The sequence below is a fragment of the Orcinus orca genome, chromosome 1 (assembly GCF_937001465.1).
Source record: "Orcinus orca chromosome 1, mOrcOrc1.1, whole genome shotgun sequence".
Lineage (NCBI taxonomy): Eukaryota > Metazoa > Chordata > Mammalia > Artiodactyla > Delphinidae > Orcinus > Orcinus orca.
Window position 1 is genome coordinate 104,963,031 of NC_064559.1, and position 17,731 is coordinate 104,980,761.

General features: G+C 37.9%; 1 protein-coding gene across 2 annotated transcripts in view; it reads left to right on the forward strand.

Annotated features, from left to right (window-relative positions):
• The window catches only part of LOC101280968 (myomegalin), a 30,328-nt gene that overhangs the window by 2,121 nt on the left and 10,476 nt on the right, over window positions 1-17,731 (forward strand). The window contains exons 1-2 of one of the 2 annotated variants that reach the window (XM_049698652.1): window positions 7,576-7,732; window positions 7,919-8,069. In XM_049698652.1, coding sequence (XP_049554609.1) covers window positions 7,948-8,069 — 122 coding nt within the window. In that variant the 5' untranslated portion in view covers window positions 7,576-7,732; window positions 7,919-7,947. Of the gene's footprint in view, window positions 1-7,575; window positions 7,733-7,918; window positions 8,070-17,731 lie in introns of those variants that run through there. The other variant, XM_033415566.2, reaches the window with a different exon arrangement.

The following is a 17,731-nucleotide window of genomic DNA, read 5'->3' on the forward strand; positions in this document are numbered from 1 at the left end:
GTTTTTTTCCACCAACATTTTTTCCGCCTTTGGATAGGTAGCATCTAACTCCTTTTTCTACGAAATCTGACAATCACTGCAAGATCCTAATATCAACTTTCTAGTTCCAGCTTACTCTTCCCTAAGCCTTTCCTCAGCATCTCCCCATCATCTTTTCTATACAATAAAAGTAAATTCTACTTCAGCCTTTAATTTGCAACCCCACACTCAACCATCAGCCTAGTAAATTAGGGTAGGCCTCCCAGGGGACTGTCCCTACAAAGAATAGAAAATTGCAAATCAAACAATTGTATTCATGGGTGTAAGGAAAATGAAGTTTTTTTTTTCAAAAAAATCTAGATTCATTGTTGACTGTTGCAGATATTTTGTCTCTCAATCAGCTCTGAAGGTAACTGGAGATTTTTCTCTGGAGGCTGCAATAGAGGATCTTTGGCTAACAGGTCAGCCATAATATGTGAAGGCACGTATCCTGCAATTAAATGAGGGATTAAGTGACAGCATACCTTGCTGTGCATGGTGGCTACTTTAGTATATACACATTCCAAAATTTATTGAGCTGTGTGAAAAAGTCAAACCTGGAAGACTTTAAGATTTACTATCAAGCTCTTTATTACTACAAACAAGATAGTATGGGAGTGGCAAAAGGATACATGTATAGATAAATGGAACTGAATTGAGACACCTGAAACAGACCCACCTTATATGGTCAAATTATTTTTTTAAAAAGATACTAGAGCTATTCAATGGGGAAAGGAATATCATTTCAATAAATAGTGCTGGAACAACTGGATATCTATGTAGTGAAAAAACCTACAATCCCTACCTCACATATACACAAAAGCTAATCTGAGTTGGATCATAGATCAAACCATACAAACTAAAGCTATAGCATTTTATAAGAAAATACATGAGAATATCCTTGTGACCTGGTAGTAAGCAAAGATTTTCTAAATATGACACAGAAAGAAGTAAAAAATACAATGATACATTAGGCTTTAACAACATTAAAAAGTCTTCTCATGAAAATATACCATTAGGTAAGTGAAAAGTCAAGTCACAGATTGGAAGAAAATAGTTACAAAAGATATCTGATAAAGACTATGTCTCCAGAATATATAATGAACTACTACAGTTCAGATTAAAAACGGAAACACCCATTTTTTAAAACAGGCAAAAGCTTAAACACACTTCAAAGAGGAAGATATATTAATGGCCAGTAAGCACATAAAAAGTATTCAATATCATTAGCTGTCAGGGAAATAGATATTAAAACTACCTTGAGATACCACTCCACTCAGTAGCATGGCTAAAATTATAATGTCTGAAAACATCAAATCTTGGTGAAGATGTGGAAAAACCGGAATTCTCATACATTTTTAGTGGGACTGTAAAATGTTATAACCACTTTGGTTTGACAATTTCTTATACATTTAAACATAAATTTACATAAATATCCTTTTGTTCCCAGAAACACTTCACCTAGATATTCTTCTAAGAGAAATAAAAACACATGTCCATACAAAAAAAATTGTAGTGAGAATGTTCATAGCATTTTTATTCACAATAGCCAAAACTTGAAGCAACCCAAATGTCCATTATCAGGACACTGGTAAACAAATTGTGGTATATCCATGCAATGGAATACTACTCAGCAATAAAAAGTAATAAACTTTTGATATACTCAACAATATGAATAAAACTCAGAGCCATTATGCAGAACACAACAGGTTCATATTCCATTATTCCATTATTCCATTTACAATAACTTCTCGAAGACGTAAAACTAAGGTGCAAAATATCAGCATAGTGTTTTTCAAAAATAATGCAGAGAGGGCTTCCCTGGTGGCGCAGTGGTTGAGAGTCCGCCTGCCGATGCAGGGGACACGGGTTCGTGCCCCGGTCCGGGGAGATCCCACATGCCGTGGAGCGACTGGGCCCATGAGCCATGGCCGCTGAGCCTGCGCATCCGGAACCTGTGCTCCGCAATGGGAGAGGCCACAACAGTGAGAGGCCCGCATACCGCAAAATAATAATAATAATAAATAAATAAATAAAAATAATGCAGAGGATAATGACAATGAAAACGATGATTCTACTAAGTATAACATTATTGATCGAGTAGCTACTAAATTTAGGCACAGCTAACAATGGCAGAATGAAGTAGACTACTCCTATTAGGCCCATTTTACAGAAGAAAGAATTGAAGCACATAAAGTTTAAGTTACTTGTCCAAGGCCACACAAGGGCTGAATCAGTTTTACAAACCAGAACCTGTGCTCCTGAGCACAGATCGACCAGGTCTTTCTTCTCAGTTTTAGGTTTTTCTGGTTTTCTCAGCTGTAGGGATAAGAAGGGGAGAGAGAAGGAAAGAGAGGGCCAAAGAAAGAGTGAGAGATGGAAGTACAAGGATCTGTAGTTATCAAAGAGCAGAGCAGGAAACTATTGTAAATGTGTTTACATCAAAGGTTGTAAAAATTTGGGGGAGTCTATGTTGGTGGTCTGCAAGCAAGCTATGGATTCTATAGTGACTAAGTATTGTGCTGAGGTCAGGAGATGAATCATATATGTAAAAGCTGAAAGTTAAAACATTAAAGCTTCTAGAAGAAAATGTAGGAAAATATATTCACAATCTGGGGATAGGAGAGATGTCTTAGAGTAAGATGCCTTAGCAATAAAAGAAAAAATAAAGAAACTAGATTTCATCAAAATTAAAAACTTTTGCTCATCCAAAATCACCATAAAGTAAAAAGGCAAGCCACAGACTAGGAGAAGATATTTGCAATATTCTTAACTGAAAATGACTCTAGTATTGAATGTATAGAGAACTCATAGAAATAATAACAAAAGCTAAGCCATATAAAAATGAGCAAAATACTGGAATAGACTTTCTTCACAAAAGAGAATTTCTAAATGGGCAAAAGACCTAAGAGATGTGCAATATCATTACTTATTAGGGAAACACAAATTAAAACTACCATGAGATACCTTTATGCACCCATAAGAATAAGTAAAACTTCAAAGACAGAGAATGGCAAATGCTGACAAGAATGTGGAATAACTTATATCTTGCTGCTGTTGAGAAGGTATCGCACAGTCATTCTGGAAAACTGTTTTGGCAGTTTCTAATAACGTACACCTACCCTGTGACTGAGCAATTCTACTACAAAGTATGTATTGAAGAAAAATGAATGCACATGTCTACAGAAAGGAATTATACAAGCATGTTCATAGCAGCTTTGTTCACAATAGCCAAAACTAGAAATAGCTCTATTATCCATCAACAGTGATATGGACACACACAGGAATAACCTTCATGAATAACACCAAAATAATACACTCAAAAACACAGATGCATCAAAAACATTATGTTGCATGAAAAAAAAAAAGCCAGACACACACAAAAAGTATATTTATTTATGTGAATTTCAAAACAGTCAACACTAATCTATGAAGATAGAAATCAGATAGTTTACATCTACTTAATTATATGTTCTTGTTGAAACATTTTGAGGAATTTACAGACATCATGATCATTGAACCTAAGTACTTCAACATGCAAATGACTTCATCTCTTTGATTATCATTTATGGACTCCAATATTCTGTTTTTTAATCCACTAGACTGCGGTCAGCAAACTCTTTTCTGAAAAGTACCAGATAGTAAATATTTTAGGCTTTGCAGGCCATATGGTCTCTGTTACAACTGCTCAACTCTGCCATTGTAACACAAAAGCAGCCATACATAATACATATGTGAATAGGCCTGGCTCTGTTCCAAAAAAAAATTTACAAAAACAGGCTGTGAGCCAGATTTGGCCAGTAGGCCATAGTTTACTGACCCCTGCACAAAAATCACAATTCCTTTTCATGCTCAAATTATCACAACTTATGCCACTGGGAATTCCTTAAAGCTGGCTATGTGTTTTTGAAAAGATCCTAATAGTTTGTTAATGAACATTGCTTTCTGGTCCAAGCTTTCCCATGCTCACCTTGTAATTCCCCTGCACCATTCCTGGAAGTAGTCATTTCTTTAAGAAGTCTGCTTCATTTTGTGGGTAATGGTATTAAAGACCAAAACCTGGACACTGTGGATACTCATTGAGTTTTCGGTGATGTTGCTTTTAAACCAATTCAGTTTACAGTGCTAAAATAGATTCTAACTGAATTTATTTCTTTTACATGTATCAAATACCCATTTAAAAATAACAGTGTGGGGCTTCCCTGGTGGTGCAGTGGTCAAGGCAGGGGACGCGGGTTCGTACTCTGATCCAGGAAGATCCCACGTGCCGCGGCGCGGCTGGGCCCGTGAGCCATGGCCGCTGAGCCTGTGCGTCCGGAGCCTGTGCTCCGCAACGGGAGAGGCCACAACAGTGAGAGGCCCGTGTACCGCAAAAAATAATAATAATAATAATAACTGTGTGTGTGTATCTATTATAGATTTTTGGTTTGTGATTACCAGAGGTTTATATATAGTAATCTTTATATCTGTATCTATGTATGATTATTTTAAGTTGCTGATCTCTTAAGTTCAGACGCATTTTTTTTTTTTTAAGTTCAGACGCATTTTAACAACCCTGCATTTTTACTCCCCTCCTCCTATGATTACTGTTTTTGACATCATATTTTACATCTTTCTGTGTTTCCATTAACTACTTATTGTGGCTATAGATGATTTTACTACATTTGTCTTTTAACCTTCCTACTAGGCTTTGTAAGTAGTTGGTTACTACCTTTATTGTATATTTGCCTTTACCAATGAGATTTTTCCTTTCATAATTTTTATATTTCTAGTTGTGGCCTTTTCTTTTCTGCTTAAAGAAATTCCGTTAACATTTCTGGTAAAACTGGTTTCATAGTGCTGAACTCTTTTAACTTTTGCTTGTCTGTAAAACTTTTGCTCTCTCCTTCAAATCTGAATGAGAGCCTTGTGGGGTAGAGTATTTACGTTTTTCCCATTCATCACTTTAAATATATCATGCCACTCCCTTCTGGCATGCAGAGTTTCTGCTGAAAAGTCAGCCGATAGCCTTATGGGAGTTCCCTTATATATAACTTGTTGTTTTTCCCTTGCTGTTTTTAATATTCTCTCTTTATCTTTAATTTTTGCCATTTTAATAACGTGTCTTAGTGTGATCCTCTTTGGGTTGATCCTGTTTGGGACTCTCTTCTTCCTGGACCTGAATGTCTGTTTCCTCTCCCAGGTTAGGGAAGTCTTCAGCTATTATGTCTTCAAGTATGTTCTCTGTCCCTTTCTCTCTGTCTTCTCCTTCTGGGACCCGTATAATGCGAATGTTCGTATGCTTGATATTGTCTCAGAAGTCTCTTAAACTGTTCTCATTTTTTAAAATTTGTTTTTCCTTTTTCTCTTCAGCTTGAGTGTTTTCCACTGCTCTGTCTTTCAGTTTGCTATTCTATTCCCCTGTATCATCTAATCTGCTGTTGATTCCTTCTAGTGTATTTTTATTTCAGTTATCCTTCAGCTCTATTTGGTTCTTCTTTATATTTTCTAACTCTTTGTTAAACTTCTCACTGTGTTCATCAGTTCTTCTCCCGAGTTCCTTGAGCATCTTGACCACTCCCTGTCCTTTAATATTTTTGTTGTGAAAACATCCACAATGTTTTCGAACTTTGTTCTTAAACAACTACAGGTTCTCGCACATTTCTCTCTTTCAGGTCCTCTCTCTCCATTTCTCCCTCCCCATTCTGATACAGAATAAAAACAGTTCTCTTCTCTCAGGATCTGGCCTGGGTCTCTGCACAAGCCTCCTGGGAGGTCTTGTTGTCCTTGACCATGCCTCCCCTTCTTTTCCTCCTCCTGAAGTTTCCCTTTTGGCCCTGACCCTTTCCCCATGCCCACCCACTGACCCACCACCCACTGAGACTGAATGCAATTGAGTTGAGTGCCTGGAGCACTCAACTCAATTGCATTAAGAAACAAGGTAATCCCTCTCACTCCTGTTGTGCCTGTGACTCTCTTTATAGTCTCAGCTGCTGTCACTAAAAACTATTGCTTGCATTTGCCATCCATTCCCTCCATTCCATGGCCTAGGTCTTACTGGGCTCTGTCAAGGGCCATTTCCAATGGCTTTTTGGCAGCCCAGACAACTCTATCAAGACCCAAGTGAAAGAATAAATAAATCTGTTAGATTTTTTAAATCGGCACCAACATTAAGTATCCATTAATCATATTAAAGGAGATAAAATATTTTAAGGGCTTTGACAAAGTGGAAAGTAAATTGTAAATGCAAAAACAATCATCTGTTAAGTAGCAAAGTTGGGTGAGAGTGGGAGTTCAGAAAGTTAAAATTGACTTCTTGTTAAATGAAACCCCTACATGTTTCCCTACTTCAAGGGAAAGAAATCCAACATTGCATTGGGATATATTAATTATTATGGAATGAAAAGATTATGATTAATGAAAAATCATTATGCTAAATTTATTAGTCATACTTCGAACATATACTCCAGTTTTTGATCACTCTGCTCTTAAAAGAATATAAGGGGCTTCCCTGGTGGAGCAGTGGTTGGGAGTCCGCCTGCCAATGCAGGGGACACGGGTTCGTGCCCTGGTCCGGGAAGATCCCACATGCTGCGGAGCGGCTGGGCCAGTGGGCAATGGTCGCTGAGCCTGTGCGTCTGGAGCCTGTGCTCCGCAATGGGGGAGGCCACAACAGTGAGAGGCCCGCGTACCGCAAAAAAAAAAAAAAAAAAAAAAGAATATAAGGATATAAGGAGAAAATCTGGAGAGTTCCCAAAGAGAAATGGTGAGAATCACTAGAAGCCTTAAAAAATTCATTTAGGGGGCTTCCCTGGTGGCGCAGTGGTTGAGAATCTGCCTACTGATGCAGGGGTCACGGGTTCGTGCCCCCGTCTGGGACGATCCCACATGTCGCGGAGCGCCTGGGCCCCTGAGCCATGGCCGCTGAGCCTGCGCGTCTGAAGCCTGTGCTCCGCCGGGAGAGGCCACGATAGTGAGAGGCCTACATACCAAAAAAAAAAAAAAAAATTCATTTAGGAAAAGCCACAGTTGTTTTTATTGAAACTATCTTCAAGAAAATAAAAGGTGTTGAGAAAATATTATTTGTTTGATGTTTTCTATGCAACAGCAAGATTGAACAAGGAAAATATGCTTAGATTTTTCTTTAGAATTGATTGGTTGGTAGTATGAGCAAAAGAATACACAGATACTAAAACTGGCTGGTAAGAGAGATGGTCTTTATTGATAGGGACATCCAGGGAGAAACAGGTAGCCTTGTGTTGAGTATGGCGGGCCATCAGAAAGCAGGGCTTCCTCAGGTTCTGTAGCTACCTCCACATTCCAATTCTAGGATTACAACTTGAGACCAGACACTCTGAGTCCTTCCCATGGTGCTATTGTTGAGTGCCAGTTACTGAGATTTGAATTCTGACATCTCAAATTTTGTTTCTGCCTACATGACTGTTAAAACTTAGGGATGATAAAAAGGCTTTCTGATTTCTGAAGGGACACTCCCAGGGAACTTTATCTCAACTGTAAGAATCAAAAATACTCATCCTTTAGCCCAGTTTAAAACCCATTTATTTTCATTTGTTTACTTCATTGTTTGCTTGTTTTTAGTTCTAAAACTTCTCTGGACCGTCCTCTTCCTCTTTATAGCAAGCAGCGTCTCCCCCTACTTGCTGCATCTTTCCTTCAACCCAGTGGATCACCAGGGTCTTCATGGCTGATAAAGAACTGTTCAAGGGGGCACATTGTAGGCTTCATTGTTTACTTTCTTGTAGGTTCTGCTCTTGTGATTTTTATGCTCCTAGGGGACCCTTCCTAGTAATCCAGCCTCTTTAAACCATTATTTTGTTTTGATTCCTCTAGGTAGCTTTGGAGGAATGGCTAGCCATTGTGGAGACCCAGATGCATTTCTTTTCTATCTTTCCTTTTAAAGGAGGCAGTAAGAGTGTTCTTTGTGAGAAAATGCTCCAACTGAAGCCTGTGATGCATCAACCCTTAGAGAAGAAGGGACCTGCTGAGAGGGGAGTGAATGAGCAGAAGACTCAGCCTGAGAAAGCAGGATTCTCCTCTGTGTCTCACAGTGGGTAAGAGACTCTTTGTTCAGAGACTTCTTCTGTCAGAATTAAGTCATTGCTATCGTAGCACCTTTCAGGGTCTGTATTCAGGCTTTGCACCTTAACTGTAGTGCTTTCTCTTAAGACCCTCCTGGAAATTCTTTAAAGAAAAGTCTATAGTATTTTTATTTTATTTTATTTTTTAAAAAAGGTCCACAACGTGGAACCAAGTTATGTTTGATTTTTTTTTAAGATTTTTTGATGTGGACCATCTTTTTAAAAAGTCTTTATTGAATTTGTTACAATATTGCTTCTGTTTTTTGTTTTGATTTTTTGGCCATGAGGCATGTGGGATCTTAGCTCCCTGACCAGGGATCAGACCTGTACCCCCTGCATTAGAAAGCAAAGTCTTAACCACTGGACCACCAGGAAGTCCCTGTGTTCTTATTATTAATTATTTTATATTATTCAGAGTAATTTGGTTTTATTCTAACAATGCATGTATTCACCAAATATATGATATCATGGGTACTTGAGATTTCATGGAACTCTTCCAGTCACTTGAGTAGTGTCTCTTTTCTTCATTGATGGGAGCACATACGAATCTCCTGTTACCTGAGATGTTTTGATGGTGAAAGCTGACCCACATCAGTGCCTGAGGAGGTAGACTTATACAGAGGCTCCTCCATCTCCACCCCGTTCTCTTGGAAGCTCATGACCCTGGTTTCTAGAATGGCAATTTGGATAAACTCAACATTTTAAATTTATTTTTTATTGAGGTAACATCGGTTTATAACATTATATAAATTTCATGTGTACAATCTTATATTTCTACTTCTGTATACACTACAGTGTGATCAGCTCAATTTTACAAATAAGCTTACAAAATTGCCAAATAATGGCCTGTTGGCTAGATTTGTCAGTCTATCTTTAATGGCTGTTTGCCTATAACTTTTGGAAAGCATTCAATTAATATGGGGATAATCTATTATACAGTTACCTGTGAGCACCAGTTACTGAAATACTAAATCATCACTAACTTGCTTAGTGGTTGAAGTGCAGCTTTGGAGGTGGTTAGATTTTGCTTCATACTCCATTGGGTCACTGTCAATATGTACCACTTAAATTTCACTGACCCAGAGAATAATGTTAGAGCTAAAATAACCTGAGAGTTATTTTAGAACTGAGAACACTCAGGCCCAAAGATATGGTTGCTTGATCACAGTTGCACAGTAGCCTTCAGCAGAAATAATATCAGAATCCTGGGCCCTCAATTCACAAAGCCTACACTCAGTTTGTCAAACGCATTGAAAAAATTTATATTCTTGTGATCATTCTTTTTAAAAAATAGACTTTATTTTTAGAGCAGTTTTAAGTTCAGAGCAAAATTCATGGAAAGTACAAAGAGTTCCCATATACCTATCCCTTGCCCCGCACATGCATAGCCTCTTCCCCCAATGTCAACATCCTGCACCAGTGTCGTATATTTGTTGATATTTGTTGCAATTGATGAACATCATTATCACCCAAAGTCAGTAGTTTACATTAGGGTTCATTCTTGGTATTGTACATTCTATAGGTTTTGACAAAAGTATGATGACATGCATCTACCATTACAGTATCATATAGAATGACTATTCACTGCCTTAAAAATACTCTGCTCCACCTATTCATCCTTCCCTCCCTTTTAATCCCTGGCAACCACTGACCTTTTTACTGTCACCATAGTTTTGCCTTTTCTAGAATGTCATATAGTTGCAGTCATACACTATCTAGCTTTCTCAAACTGTCTTCTTTTACTTAGTAATATGCATTTAAGATTCCTCCATATCTTTTAATAGCTTGATTGTTCATTTCTTTTAAGAACTGAAAAATATTTCATTTTCTGGATGTACCACAGTTTATCTGTTCGTCTACTGAAGAACATCTTGGTTGCTTCCAAGTTTTGGCAATTATGAATAAAGCTGCTATAAACACTGTGTGCAGATTTTTATGTGGACATAAGTTTTCAACTCATTTGGGTAAATAGTGAGGAGGGTGGTTGCTGGATCATATGGTAGGAATATGTTTAATTTTGTAAGAAACTGTCTTCAAAAGTAGCTATAGCATTTTGCATTCCCACCAGCAATGAATGAGAGTATCTATTGCTCCACATCCTCACCAGCATTTAGTGTTGTGAGTGTTCTAGATGGCCGCCATTCTAACGATGTATAGTAGTATCTTATTGTTGTTTTAATTGGCAGTTCCATGGTGACATTGATATTGAGCATTTTTATATGCTTATGTGACCTCTGTATATCTTCTTTGGTGTCTGTTCAGGTCTTTTGCCCATTATTTAATTGAATTGTATGTTTTCTTATTGTTGAGTTTTGAGAGTTCTTTGTGTATTTTGGGTAACAGTCCTTTATCATATGTGTCTTTTTCAAATATTTTCTCCATGTCTGTGATTTGTCTTCTTACTCTCTTGACCACGTCTTTTGCAAAGCAGAAATTTTAAATGTTAAAACTTGGTATTATATCTAAAGAGTCAATACCAGCAACAGAAACCAACACACCATTGTAAAGCCATTATACCCCAATAAAGATGTTAAAATAAATAAGTAAAAAAAAAAAAAAAAAAGCAGTCATTACCAGACTCAAGATCATTTAGATTTTCTGTTGCATTATCTTCTAGGAGTTTCATAGTTTTGTGTTTTACATTTAGGTCTATGATCTATTTTGAGTTAATTTTTGTGAAGGGTATAAGGTCTGTATCTAGGTTCATTTTCTTTCCATGTGGATGTCCGATTGTTCGGCACCATTTGTTGAAAAGACTATCTTTTCTCAATTATATTGCCTTTACTCCTTTGTCATAGATCAGTCAACTATATTTTTGTGGGTCTGTTTCTGGGCTCTCCATTTTGTTCTGTTGATTTGTCTATTCTTTCACCACTACCACACTTTCTTGATTACTATAGGTATATAGTAAGTCTTAACATTGGTAGTGTCTGTCCTCTGACTTTGTTCTTCTCCTTCAATATTATGTTGACTCTTCTGGTTCTTTCGCCTCTCCACGTAAACCTTAGAATCAGTTTGCCAATATCTACAAAATAACTTGCTTGAGATTTTGACTGTGATTGCCTTGGGTCTTTAAATGAAGTTGGGAAGAACTGACATCTTGACAATATTGCATTTTCCTATCCATGAATATGAAATATCTCTTCAGTTATTTAGTTCTTCTTTGATTTCCTTCCTCAGAATTTTATAGTTTTCCTCACATGGGTCTTGTACACATTTTGTTAGACTTATACCTAAATATGTCATTTTGGGGGGTGCTAATGCAAATGGTATTGTTTCAATTTCAAATTCCACTTGTACGTTGCTGGTATATAGGAAAGAAGCTGACTTTTGTATATTAACCTTGTATTCTGCAACCTTACTGTAATCACTTATTAGTTCCAAGAGTTTTTTGGTTCATCCTTTCAGATTTTCTACATAGACAATAATGTCATTGCAAACAAAGACAGTTGTATTTCTTCATTTCCATTCTGTAAACCTTTTATTTCTTTTCCCTATCTTATTGCATTAGCTAGGAATTCCAATATGTTGCTGCAAAGGAGTGGTGAGAGGGGATAACCTTACCTTGTTTCTGATCTGAGTGGAAAAGCTTCTGGTTTCTTACCACTAAGTGTAATGTTAGTTATATGTTTTTTGTAAATATTCTTTATCAAGTTGAGAAAGTTTCTTTTTATTCCTATTTTGCTGGGAGGTTTTTTTTTTTTAATGATGAATAGGTGTTGGATTTTGTCAGATGGTTTTTTTTTGCATCTATTGATAAGATCATGTGATTTTTCTTCATTAACCTATTGATGTGATGAATTACCTCAGGTGATTTTCAAATGTTGGAGCCAGCTTTTCATGCCTGGAATAAATCTCAATTGGTGTGTTGTATAATTCTTTTCATACATTGTTGACTTCAATTTGCTAATATTTTGCTGAGAATTTTTGCACATATGTTCATGAAAGATATTGGTTTGTAGTTTTTTTCTTATAATGCCTTTGTCTGGTTTTGATATAAGGGTAATGTTAGCTTCATAGAATGAGTTAGAAAGTGTCTCCTCTGCTTCTATCTTCTGGAAGAGACTATGGAGAATTGGTATAATTTTTTCCCTAAATATTTGGTAGAATTCACTAGTGAACCCATCTGGGCCTGGTGCTTTCTGTTTTGGAAGGTTATTAATTATTGAATCAATGTCTTCAATAGCTATAGTTCTATTCAGATTGTCTATTTCTTCTCGTATGAGTTTTGGCAGATTGTGTTTTTTCAAGAAATTGGCCCATTTCATCTAGGTTATCAAATTTGTGGGATTAGAGTTATTCATAGTATTCCTTTATTATCCTTTTAATGTCCATGGGATCTATAATGATGTCCTCTCTTTCATTTCTGTTACTAGTAATTTGTGTCTTCTCTCTTAGTTAGCCTGGCCAGACGCTTATTGATTTTATTGATGTTTTTAAAAAAACAGCTTTTATGCAAAAAAATTACCTAGATACATTTTAATTGTTATTGTGATAAGTGCTGTTTATTATTTGGAAACTGGCTGAGAGTAAATAATAGACCTATAGAATCCAGCATAATAAATGTGTTTCAGAAAAGAACCTTGTTTTAAAAGTAGAATTAGCTTTATTTATATCTCAGTGACCCCTGAAAGTCAGAAGAGGATGCATGGTACTGTTAAAGATACTAGGTTGGGAGTTTGAAGCCAAAATTTTTAATGATGGCTCTTCCACCAACCAATTATGGGGGTTCAGATATATCCCCCCTCAGCTTTATTGAGATATTTTTGACATATGTCAAATCTCTCTCTTATTCTTTGTGAGCCTCAATGTCTTCATCTGTAAAATAAGATGAAGTCCCTTCCTGAACTAGTATTTTATACCTCTTGATGTTAAAGCGTCTGTTATCTTAGTAAATGCAGCCAAGACTGGGCCTTGGCCCCTGATGTATATCTGTGTGTTGTGTGTGTGTTTCTTACAAGGAACACTATGCTAATATTATATCCTGAGATAGAGCTGAAAGAGCAGATAGGAGAAGAAGCATCTTCTTAGTTGGAAAAAGAGAATAACAAGAAGAAGGATGGAGATGATGGCGCTGGGATGGGAACGGGTAGCCAATGTTGGTGTGAATGAGAAAGTTAGAGGGAACTGAGTGTAAAAAATCCAGAAATGACAACATTGAAACTATTGGATCACTAAAAATAGTAATTAGTAAGAGTTTATTGTGCACATAAAAACAGTTCATGAACTGGGAACTCTTAAATGGACAGTTAGAATGAGGCTCAGAAGTATATTGTTATAAGATAGCTTATATGGTAAGAATGCAGAGGCTGTTTATTATTTACAATGATTTGTGATAGCATTAGAGTTTTCCTAATGATAGAGGTTTGGTTAAAACTGGCCACCTCATGCCAGTTTGGGGGAACAGCTTAAGTTTTGTTTATGATTTTCAAAGGCACTTACGAGATGCAGCCCAATGTAATTTTTTCTTGTTTTGCAGATTAGGTTGAGTTTAGCTGCAGTAATTTTCTTAATACTATAATCAAAGATTTCATTGTCATTATCTATTTTAAAATCTGTTTCATTATATATAGGAGTTCAGTCTCCATCTTCTGAGTCAGACCAATGGGTGCGATTAAAGAGTGAGTCCAGAACATGTCCAAAATCAAGTCCAGTACCATTAAGGTTTTCTATGCATAGGGACAGATTGCCAGCAATGAAGTTTACAGTGATTACAGGCCATCCTTTGGCTTCTGAAGCTTCCTCTCAATGGCAGATTAATTGGCCATCAGTATTAGCTGAATGGCCAAAGGATGGATACTAAATCTTTCTGTAAGGCCATTTTTCCTGTCATCCAAGTATGTGTAAAACCTGGTTCTAATATTAACTGAGAGTCTCCCTGAGCATTTTAGTGGCTACACTTAAATAATAATAACATAACAATCATTCTGATTAGTAAAGGAGGGTATGCATTGAATGGCGGACCTTAGTGGGTAGAGAAAATCCCTAACAGAAAAAGGAAAATGAGTTTGAATGTTTTGTGTTTGTAAAAGAGCAATATCACAATAATTGTTATAAAAATAAGTCCTGGAAGAGAATGGGGAATCCAGCAGAATCATGTTCTGTGATCTTGGGTGTAAGCTGTCTACCTGATGTTGTCATCTGCTTTGAGGGAAGATTTTTTTTTTCCTGGAAATCTTTCATTTTAAGTCAGCTGAAGGTTGACAAGTTCAAGAGTCTGGTGGTGGTGCGGGGAGGCGTCTCTTCAGTTGAGAGACATGGATCCAAGTTTCAATATCCTGTAATTTAACTGCTGTGTGAGAAATTTTAAAAAACCTGGTAGGCCCCTTTCCATCAAGGTTCAAGTGGAGTTTTTCATTGATATCTCTTCCGGAATACCTAGTCTCCAGGTTCCAGTGTAAGGGATACAAAGTCCTCATGAGACCAAGGACCTCTGAAAGTCTCCTTGACCTGTTGGCTGTAAGCTTTTGAATATTGTATTAGTGCCCTACAGTATTGGGTCATATTAGAATTTACAAGGGTAGGATGTGCATGGGGTTCTCTTATCAAAGGCATGGGTTGTCCAGTGGTGATTTCACAAGGGTGTTAATTTATGTTTCCCAAAAGGTGTTGACCTCATTGTCATGAGGGCTGAGGGTAGCACTTTAGGCCAAGTATTCCTGTGTTTTCAGTCAGTGTTGCCAATTTAAATTTTAGAATGCCATTGGTACATTCAACTTCCATAAAGACTGAGGCTGATAAGGACAATGATAATGCCATAATGTTTGAATAACCTTGGTTAGTTGTTTTAAAACCTGTCTAGTGAAGTGAGTCCCTCTAATATTTGAAATTTCATTTGGGATTCCCCACAATGGAAAATCATTTTCTAATAATTTCTTGACTACAATGTTGGCATCAGCTTTCCAACATGGGAAAGCTTCTATTCCTCTAGACACACCATTACAAGTACATATTGATAGCCCCTAAAGGAGACAATTGAAAAAGTTTAATTGTAAATATTCAAATAGTCCAGACAGTGGGGGAGCAGCCCTTGGAGTTACATTAATGGTTTTACCCATGTTATATGATTGACAGTTTAAACATTGATTATAAACGTGTCTTGCTAATTTAGAACAACCATATCACTAATATTTTTTCATAATTTGAGTCATTTTGTCAATTCCATTGTGGGTAGTCTCGTAAAGTGCTTGCAAGAGTGGTAGTTTGAGAGATTCAGGAAGCACCAGACAGCCATTTGGGCCCTCTGCAAGTCCTCTCTTTTATGTTAAATATTCGTCCTTCTTCATGACACTTTTGTATCTTTCAGCATCAGATACAATATTTTGCCTATTACCCAAATTGTCTTAAGCAATCTGATTTGGCTCTACCGTGGACGGTAGGTTGTGGAAATTCAGGAAAAATGGCTGTGTGCCATTTTATGGAGTTCATTTAAATTACAAAGTTTTGGTACCTTAGTAATTTCTTGAGTAGTAGCCTTAGCATGAAAGTCAGCCATCACACTTCCCTGGTATTCAGGGTCTGATCAGTGGGTATGAGCCTCAGTTTTTATGACAGCAACTTGTGAGGGCAATAACAGTGCAGAGAGGAGGTCAGCAACCTGAGGTCCATTTTTATAGGTGTATCACTGGACTTAAAAATCTTCTCTGTTCCCAGAGCATACCAAAGCCATGGACCACTCTGAAGACATACCTGCTATCAGTGTAGATATTTGCAGTTTTTTCTTTTGCCAATTCATAGGCTCAAGTGAGGGTAGACAGTTCTGTAGGTTGAGCTGAATTAAACTGAGGAAGGGACTCCTCTTTCTAACAGCTCGTGTTGAGTAGTTACAGTATATGCAGCTTGACGTTCCCCTTCAGAATTTGTGGCATAGGCACCACCAACACAGAGTACTAAATCTGGGTTGGCTAATAGGGTTTTCTGTAAAACTCATCTAGGAGTTAGATTTGGGGAGCCAAATTCAGCACTCTGTCAGATTGAGTCTCTCTCTGTCAGATAAGCGTAGGAAGGTAACAGGGTTTAAAGAGCGGCAGCAAAGAAGGCTCAGATTAGGAGGCAGAAGTAGAGTCTCATGTTAATCTACTAGCTAAGAAATGGTGTGCACGCTCAATGTTTAGCCAACTGTCTACAACGTGAGGAACCTGTAAATTTAATTCACTTCCCTGAACAAGTTTCCAGGAGGACCCCACAAAGGAATTTAAAGGCTGCAGCTACTTCCTTTAAACAATTTGGGTATGCCCGGGCCACTGGACCTAATTGTAGGCTATGGGTCTATTTTTTTCCTCCAGATTTTTGCATAAGAACTTCCAAAGCCTGATTATTACATTCCTAAACAAATAGCATGAAAGGTTTAGGGTAGTTGGCGGGTTGGGGGCCGGGGGGCGGGTCCCAATGCAGGAGGATTTTGTAAAGCCCGTTAGTTTCAGTAAAGCCTTTCTCATATTTTGTTTCCCAAGGAAGAGGTTCTTGAGTGTTATTTGTAGTCAATTCCTACATAGAGTGGAGTAGCTAACGAGGAAAAGTTAGGGACCCTGGCTTGTCAGTATCCTGCAGGTCTGAGGAAACCTCTAAGTTCTTAGTCATAGGTTGGGTTACCTGGGGTGGTACTTATTCTTTCTGGAGACGGAAAGTGTCCTTTTAGAGATAAATCATGACCTAGGTAATGTACCTTTCCTTGTGAAAACTGAAGTGTATCTCACGAGGCCTTATGGCCTTTATAAGCCAGTCGTAACAAATAGTTTGAATTAACTCCTGAGTTCTCTCTAGATGAGGAATACAGAAGTAAGTCATCTGCATATTGAAGTAGAATTTCTGAGATTTTGCAGTGTGCTTAAATCCTTAATGCATCTGAAGCAGCAGTAATAATAGTATTTTTCTGTACTTATATTACATTTGAGAAAGGCTTTTATACGTAATAGCTCATAAATGTTTACTGAATGTATCATTTGCTAGATACCATGTTAGGCACCTGGAATCAATAAGATCTGGTCTCGGGCTTCCCTGGTGGCGCAGTGGTTGAGAGTCGCCTGCCGATGCAGGGGACGAGGGCTCGTGCCCTGGTCCGGGGGATCCCACATGCCACGGAGAGGCTGGGCCCGTGAGCCATGGCCGGTGAGCCTGTGCGTCTAGAGCCCACGCGTCCAGAGCCTGTGCTCCGGAATGGAAGAGACCACAGCAGCGAGAGGCCCGGGTACCGCCCAAAAATAAATAAATAAATAAGATCTGGTCTCTTCCATGGAGAAACTCAAACCGGTGGGGAAGGAAAGTATACGAATAGATAGCTTCCACAGAACACTCTAACTGTTCTAACCTCTGGGTGTTTTGGAAGCCCAGATGAAAAGAGTGTAGGACAAGGCCATCTCTTCCTAAGAAGCTGTCACCCATTGAGATGAATTTCTGAAGACAATCCCATTTCACAGACCTCCGCACAAGTGAGTGCAGGGTCCTTCTTAAGGAAAGGGTTTTCTGCGTCAATGGAGAATCCATAGGCTCCCTGAGAGGACACTTAGGACAGGAACACAGGGAGAGATGAGTGGAGGTTAGCAAGCACTTCTCTTTTCCATTATTGAAGAACTGTTTACTGAGAGCCCCCTCTGTGTTTGCCTGTGTGCATAAGATGAATAAAAAACTCCCAGCAC